At 32.3% G+C, this 8,483-nt stretch overlaps 1 protein-coding gene across 1 annotated transcript; it reads right to left on the reverse strand.

The window, feature by feature from the left end:
* Positions 1–6,754: 6,754 nt before the first annotated feature.
* On the reverse strand, positions 6,755–7,252 carry LOC122498296. The gene has a single exon (XM_043605979.1). It carries the CDS (start codon positions 7,250–7,252, stop codon positions 6,755–6,757), a length of 498 nt encoding a protein of 165 aa, XP_043461914.1.
* Between the last annotated feature and the right edge of the window lie 1,231 nt (positions 7,253–8,483).

An 8,483-nucleotide genomic window follows, 5' to 3' on the forward strand; every position in this document is an offset into this window, starting at 1 on the left:
TTAAGTATATTTTAAGGTCATGTTATTCAGTGTGACGTTTTTCCATAGTAAAGTACATGGGGCACGTGACCACTGAATAACATAACCTTAAGTTAAAATTAATATAAAAAAAAAATTCAAAAACTTTTTTTTTTAAATTTTGAAAAATTAAAAATACGTTTTTGAAAAAATATCATCTTAGATTTTTTTCAAAATTTTACTAAATGTTAGGGCAAATGTGCTTTACATGTCCTGTAAGTTTCATCTTGGGATCTCAAAGGGATTCGGAGTAAAAAATAAAACGTAACCACAAATTACGAACATATGGGGCAAAATTCCTCAACTGCCCAGGTAAAAAAATGAATTTTCTCTAAACTTTGCTAAAATGTTACCATTATTAGTAGAAGTGTTAATATTAATTTTTTTTTAATTTGATAAAATATTTTTTGAATTATAGAGTTGCAAAATGTTTATTTTTTTGAAAATATCTTTTTTTCGATTTAATATATTGATAAGTAAAATTAATCAAATTTAAAGTATGAATAGTGTTTTTTAAAGAGGTTTTCACGGGCTATAAGCTGGCATCCTTTTTTCTATGAGCCATGTAAAAATCAGAGTGGGACCATGAGAATTTTTGAGGAAAATAATAATTTATCATTATTTTACATTGAAAATGATGATTTGTAATTAATTTCTTCAAAAAGTTCCCTGGTCCCACTCTGATTTTTACATGGCTCATATGAAAAAAGGTAAGCTTTTGATTTGGATAGGTTACAAAAAAATAAAAAACACTGATTTTGAGATACAGGCAGTTCCATATGAAAAGCAAATGGTGGATCACCGATTTTTCTTAAAGTTTGTAATTTTGTAGTACTTAGGGTACTAAATAACTGTGCCAAACAGTTTTGCAAAAAAAAATTTTTTTGCAAGATATTTAGATTTACAAAATCGGAAACTGAAAAAAATGACTTTTTTTGAGAATTTTAATTTCGAAAACTATTGATTCTACAAGAAAAAGTCATTTATTCAAAATTGTAGAGAAAATGTCAATTTTTTAAAATCTTAAAAAAAAAGTTAAGAAAAATTAATTTTTCAATAATTTGTTTAAACAATAATTTTTAATTGTTAAAAAAAGCAAAGGACATCATGGAATTTTCTAGAAAAATTATTTTCTCAAAATTTGAACCTTCCTTAATAAGTGGTTAAATTTTTAAAGAAGTGATTTTTGATGTTTTTAAGAAAAAAATTTTTGAAGTTTGCGCTACGAGTTTTTTTGCGTTGCGCTAACTAAGCACCGCCTATATCAGTGAATTTTAAAAGATGATATGACCTTTACTGCTCGCCCCTAATACATTTATTAATTATTTACGTATATGTTATTATTATAAACAGTATAACAATATACTTTTAACTTTTTTATAAACATTATTTTCCTTTTTTAACCCATTAATGCCCATAGGTACAGGAACGCATATATAAAAAGTAACTATTGGGATCCTGGCATAGGGTGTAATGATAATTTTTGACGTTAAAATTAAAAAAAAAATTTTTTAAACAATTTGTCATAAACAAATAAAGAAAAATTGATTATAATAAAAAACTGATAGCGCCATTCGATTCGACGCAAAAAACTACTACGAGAACGTATATTACCTTTATAATTTTTAAAAAAAGACATATTGTTGTAAAAATGTTATAAACAATTAGCCTGCATTTATACTGTATGAGGTAGAAGGATCGTTTTTCAAGTAAAAATTTTGTTTAAAAAATTTGTAACGTCAAAAACTCTCCTAATTAAACTAATTTTGTTTAAAAAAATTTTTAGCTTCAAAAACAATCCTTCTACCTTATACAGTATAAATACAGGCTAATTGTTTATAATATTTTTACAACAATTTGTCTTTTTTTAAAAATTATGTAATATTGTTATACTGTTTATAATAATAATATATACGTATATAATTAATAAATGTATTAGGGGCGAGCAGTAAAGGTCATATCATCTTTTAAAATAGACTGATATAGGCGCTGCTTAGTTAGCACAAAGCAAAAAAACTCGTAGCACAAACTTCAAAAATTTTTTTCTCAGAAACATCAAAAATCACTTCTTTAAAAATTTAACCACTTATTAAGAAAGGTTCAAATTTTGATATAAGAATTTTTCTAGAAAATTCCATGATGTCCTTTGCTTTTTTTTAACAGTAAAAAATTATTGTTTAAACAAATTATTGAAAAATTAATTTTTCTTAACTTTTTTTTTAATATTATAAAAAATTGACATTTTCTCTACAATTTTAAACGAATGACTTTTTCTTGTAGAATCAATAGTTTTCGAAATAAAAATTCTCAAAAAAGTCATTTTTTTCAGTTTCCCATCTTTCAAATCTAAATATCTTGCAAAAAAATTTTTTTTTTGCAAAACTGTTTGGCACAGTTATTTAGTACCCCAAGTACTACAAAATTACAAACTTTAAGGGGTCTTGTAACTTTTTTAGCATTAAAATCGGATGATTTTAAAAAAATTTTTGCTCATAAGTTTTAAAATATAATTGATCGAAAGTTTTTACATGTCATTGTGTATGTTAAGAAGTTTTAAAAAAAGGATTTCATATTGGAAAAATATATATACCTTCCTTCTGCAGAGGGCGCTTTGTCTACAGGTAAAAATTACTTTCAATTACGGTTGTCACTGTAGCTCATAGCAGAATCATCTAAAATAAAAAAATCGAACATAATTTCAAAATAGATGACTTAATACAGGACCTGAACCTCGTAATACTTAAAAATATCAAAAATTAAGAAAATGGCAAGCTTTTAAATCTAAGAATCTGAAAAAACACAATTTCTTTAGACATAAATGATACACAAAAAGTGTAATTTTCAACATTGGTAGTAAATAAGAGGTTTAGGTCCTGTATTAAGTCGTCCATTTTGAAATAAAATTTGATTTTTTGATTTTAGACGATTCTGCTATGAGCTACAATGACAACCAATAATTTTTACCAGTGGCCAAAGCGCCCTCTGTAGAAGGAAGACACTTATGTTTTTTTGAATATGAAATTCTTTTTTTAAGACTTTTTAACATACACAATGATATGTAAAAACTTTTGATCAATTATATTTTAAAACTTATAAGCAACAAAATTTTTAAAAACTTCCGATTTTATGCCTAAAAAAGTTACAAGACCCCTTAAGAAAAATCGGTGATCCACTATTTGCTTTTCGTATGGAACTGCCCCTACAGTAGAACTTGGTTAATACGATTCTGTAGGGACCGCACTAAGAATGCGTCTTATGCGGGAAAACGTATTAGGTGGGATATAAAATGTATGTCTTTAATTGCAGGGACCACCATAAATGAGCGTCATTTTTTTACCTGGGCAGTTGAGGAATTTTGCCCCATATGTTCGTAATATGTGGTTACGTTTTATTTTTTACTCCGAATCCCTTTGAGATCCCAAGATGAAACTTACAGGACATGTAAAGCACATTTGCCCTAACATTTAGTAACATTTTGAAAAAAATCGAAGATAATGTTTTTTCAAAAACGAATTTTTAATTTTTCAAAATTTCCCAAAAAAAAATTTTTGAACTTTTTTTTTGTGTATTAATTTTAAATTAAAATATACTTAAAACCAAAGAAAACCTTTTTTTAAAATTCAAAATCGGTTAATTAGAACCAAAGTTATAACACTTTCAAAAAAAAGACAAAAATTTTTAAAATGCCATATTTTTGGTAATTTTCAAAATTTTCAAAAAATATTTGGTGGAGTTGTTTATCACTATAAAAGTAATAAATTTACAAAATTACTGCCAAATCCCAACAAGTCATGAAAATAAGTGTGTTGAACTGACGTGGAATCCACCAATTAAATTCGCCACACATATGCGAGGAGACTTTAGTTCCAAGGGGGAATCATGTGTTTCTGAAGGTTCCTCTGATGGCCATATATTATAGTCAAGTGATAGCGACAAAGGACCCTTCCACCACAGAGAATTAGTAAGAATATTCTCGGGCTGTACCCCTCTAGAGGCTAAATCAGCCGGATTTTCAGAGCCAGGAACGTGGTGCCATGTGATATCAGGAATGAGAGAATAAATCTCTGATACTCTATTGGCTAAAAATGTCTTCCAATGAAAAGAGGGTAATTTCAACCATGCTCTAACTATAGATGAATGAGTCCAGCAATATGATTGAAATGAATTGAACTCAGATAAGGTAAGTAGTTGTTTCATTAATCGTGCCAATAGAACTGCACCACAGAGTTCAAGACGAGGTACACTCAGTTGTTTCTCGGGTGTAACTTTTGTTTTGCTTGAGAGTAGTGAGATTTGAATATCACCTGAATATAACCACACGAAGATATACGACAGTTGCATATGATGATGTAGACGCGTCTGAAAAACCATGAAGTTCACTGACAACAATTTCATCTCCATTTCCAACCCATCGAGGAATTTGTAATTTATCGATTGCATTTAGAGAGGAATATAATTTTAACCAATAGAATGACAATTCTATAGGGAGTGGCGTATCCCAATCAAGTTGATATCGCCATAAAGACTGCATGAATATCTTTGCCAACACAATAACATGCGAAAGCCAACCAAGAGGATCAAAGATCTTAGAAATGATCGAAAGAACGACTCTCTTGGTAATGACCTTCGCGACTTCCTTGTGCACAGAGAAGCGGTAAGTATCTGACGCTGGATGGAATCCACCCAGGATCCTCAAACTTTCATAAGGTTGTAATGACTTATCACAGGCAAGTCCATGGTTACTTTCATCAATATCATTTAAAAGCTCGGGAGAATTACTTGCCCACTATCTAAGCTGAAGGCCACCGCGTTTGAAAAGAGCAATTAACTGATCCCGCATGTCTTTTACCAATTTGACATCAGATCCACCAAAGAGATAGTCATCTACATATATTTTATCTTGAATGATCCTAACAGCTAAAGGAAAATCATGACTTTAATCCAAGGCAAGCTGTTTCAGAACTCTCATGACTCTCAACAGTCAACAGCTGATACTCTTGAACGGTCCTTGAAGGATCTGTTCGCCATAAATTTCTCTGATAGTTGACATCTCGTTCATCCATAAGTATCTGCCTGAACATTTTGTCAATGTCAGCACAATATACAAAACGATGAATTCGCCAACGTGTTAAAAATATAGGAAGAACAATTGGCCCCCCTGAAGTCTAGGGCCAATCATTTGAAGATCATTCAACGATACCTGATTTGATGAAGGACTTAAGCTATTAAATACAACTCTTGTATTCGTGGTGGTACTGGTAGCCTTTACTACCGGATGATGTGAAAGATAGACAATTTGGTCGGACTCATCAGAAGGAGGATCGACTGGTCTCATATGACCTAAAGATTCGTACTCACGAAGAAAATTGTGATATGATTCCTTCTCATCAGGACGTTGATCCAGTCTTTTTTCTATTGAAAAAAGTACCTTCTGGGATCGAAAACGTGTATCTCCAATGTTAAGAAGCGGTGGAGTTTTGAAAGGATATCGGACAATATACTTTCCTCCAGAATAACGGGAATGTGTCTCACGAAAATGCATTTCACATTTATTTTCTTCCTCTGATAGAAGTTGAAAGGATGGCCCTTCTTCTACTTCCCAGAATTTGCGTAGAGTGCTTTCAAGGCTATCACACACCTGTATGTGATGAACCTGAACTACACTCTCAGGGACAGAAAAAAGTAGTTCTGTATGACCTGAAAGTATCCACCCAAATATTGTATTTTGAGCCACCGGTTCCCCACATCTTCCCTTACGAATACCGTCAAGAAGCGCGTAAGGATAGAGGTCAACCCCGATAATCGCATGGATGGGAGTGTCATCTGTCAATCGCTCATCAGCGAAAGTAAGACCACGAAGATGGTCACAATTTGAAATCGGATAATTGAATTTAGGTACATAAAAAGTTAATGAATCTAAAATCAAGGCCTCAGTTGAAAGAACTGTAGCATTACCGCGTGTTTAGTTTGATTTCCGAGAACACTGACTTCAGCCGAAACTGGGTATGTTTTCGAGTTTAATGCGTTTGCTAATTTCTTTGAAACGAACGTGTGAGTTGACCCTTGATCTAAAAGTACTGTAACAGTAACAGCCCGTTGAGAGGTGGAAGATATCACAACTCAAGCCGTAGCAAGAATACCAGGTGACAGTTGTGACCCACTCGAAAGATGGGAAGAAGCTACTAGACTGTTATCTATTGGTTCTGAATTTTCAGACTCAAGACTCGTTAAAGGCTCGGTAAGCGGGTTGTCCCCCCTCTCCCCGGAATTCTCACTCTTAGTATTAAAATGTGGGAGTGTGTGATGCCGTATCTTACATTGAGAGCAGCACACTTTACTCCTGCATGCCTTTCCGCGAAGAAAAGCAGTAAGACAATTTTGACACGATTTTTTTTTACAATTTCCAATTTTTCCTTCATTGATTTAGCAATGAATTTTTTACATCTGTAAATAGCATGAGCTTCAGAGCATACAAGGCACCTAGATGGAGAGGCTTCGGAGTGATGTGTTTGAACATTAGAGCATTTTGAGGTAGATTGCGTGGGAGTTTTTTCTGGTAGCGCTGATGCAGCTTCAAGAGCACGAATTCGTTTATTTAAAAAATTAGGAAGATATGAAAAAAGCGGAAAGTCATCATAATCCTCCAGATGTAAGTCTCATGCTTCGCGTGTTACCTTGTCGAATCGCTTAATAATCAAGAAAATTAGAATATCGTCCCATTTATCAGTAGGACATCCTAACAATGCATTGCTTGTATCGATTCAATCGCAGAATCAAGTAATTTACTCAAACTTCCTGGAGATGAATTCGCTATAGACTTAATTGAAAATAAATTCGTTAAGTGAGTATTTAAAATACAACGCTTATTTGAATGACGATTTTTTAATTTGCTCCAAGCCGTTTGGAAACCCGTAGCAGTGACCGGTACATCACTAAGTAATTTAGCTGCCTCTCCATCAAGACAAGATTTTAAATTGTGTAATGTATGATAATCATCAAAATTATTATGATTTATAATTAAGGAAGTGAAATAGTCATTAAAAGTGACCCAATCCTTGTGTGAACCTGAAAATGTAGGTAAAGAAATAGGAGGTGCCCTTATTGTAGACCTTGCAGCATTCTCCGTGGCCGTGAGTTGATGATCAGACTGGATCGTTGATTGATTCAAATTACCTGGTAAACTGAATAGAATGGACTTGGTTTCTCCAACTAAATCCAAGTAGATATCTTCCATTGTAGCAAACCATTATTCCTTGAAATAGGGTATTTTTTGTCGATCTTGTGGAGTGGACATTTGTTCAAGAGAAACTTGAATTTCGACACACTTTGGACATACAGATTAAATATTATCATAACGGGAACTGAGCTTCGGAAGTGAAGCTGGTAAAGGATCCTTCAGAATGTTCTGCATGGTATCAAAACTCCGTTGCAAGGTTTCGAAATTTTCCTGCTGCTCCACCAGAAGATCATCGATCGAAGGTTCGTGGTCCGACATTTTATTGTCAGAGGAAAGACTGGCTTCACGCTTGATTGAGATTCAAAGTTTCAGACTTGTTAAGACATGTCTGCAAAATGGTAAATGACAGAAAAATGTGTGAGTGATCAACAAACAGGTGTGCGTATAAGAGGCGACGAGTGAATCATTTTAAGAACTGGTGAATAAATACAACGAGAGTTGGCATCATCGATCGTTAAAGTATATTCTTATAGCATCTCGAATATTTAATACGAGGATTTTAAATGTCTTATAAGGTGTATACTTCAATAAACACTGTTAATATTTGAACGTCTTGAAAAAAGTAAGATAACTTTCCAACGACCTTTAATAGAATTGCTCACTCTCACACTCATTTCGACCATTAAAATCACTCATTTTTCACAGTAATTTCCATATAATAACCACAATTTATTGCAGATCACTTCACTTAGTTTGTTAATTTATTAACAATTTAGAATTGAGTAGAGTATCCTGTCAGGATCGCCATTGTTTCTCTTCTGGTTTAAATCGTAGGAGGAACGATCACAGAATACCAAAAATAAGTTCAGGCACTCACAAACAATTCTCTTATATAGTTTTATTATTAACATCAATTTTCTACACTTACAGTTACTTTAACTCATCGTTAACTTTATTAATTTCATTATAAACGGGTTTGAGAAAGAATTTCTCGAGATAGCGATTTGAAGGATGTTGTCATAACAGTGGTCGTGAAACTACTGTCGTTGATTTTACATTTATCGAAAAAGAGCACAAAATATACCTTGAAGACATACATTTAGTTTCATCAAATCATTATATTCACATAACTCAACAATTATGTACTGTGGCTTTTGTAAAGATATACTTTTGTTAAGATTTAATTTAGAAAATTAAAAGTTTTGACAATGATTCCATCAAAACGAGAATCTTCCTTCCTAAAAGAAATAAAAATTAGTATTTAGTATTTTGAATTCCAAAATTTAAT

Source organism: Leptopilina heterotoma, unplaced genomic scaffold (assembly GCF_015476425.1).
Source record: "Leptopilina heterotoma isolate Lh14 unplaced genomic scaffold, ASM1547642v1 Lhet_145, whole genome shotgun sequence".
NCBI classification, from domain to species: domain Eukaryota; kingdom Metazoa; phylum Arthropoda; class Insecta; order Hymenoptera; family Figitidae; genus Leptopilina; species Leptopilina heterotoma.

Excerpts from the sequence above, each read along its gene's own strand:
- LOC122498296 (XM_043605979.1), bottom strand. The coding sequence starts at position 7,252 with ATGGAAGATATCTACTTGGATTTAGTTGGAGAAACCAAGTCCATTCTA.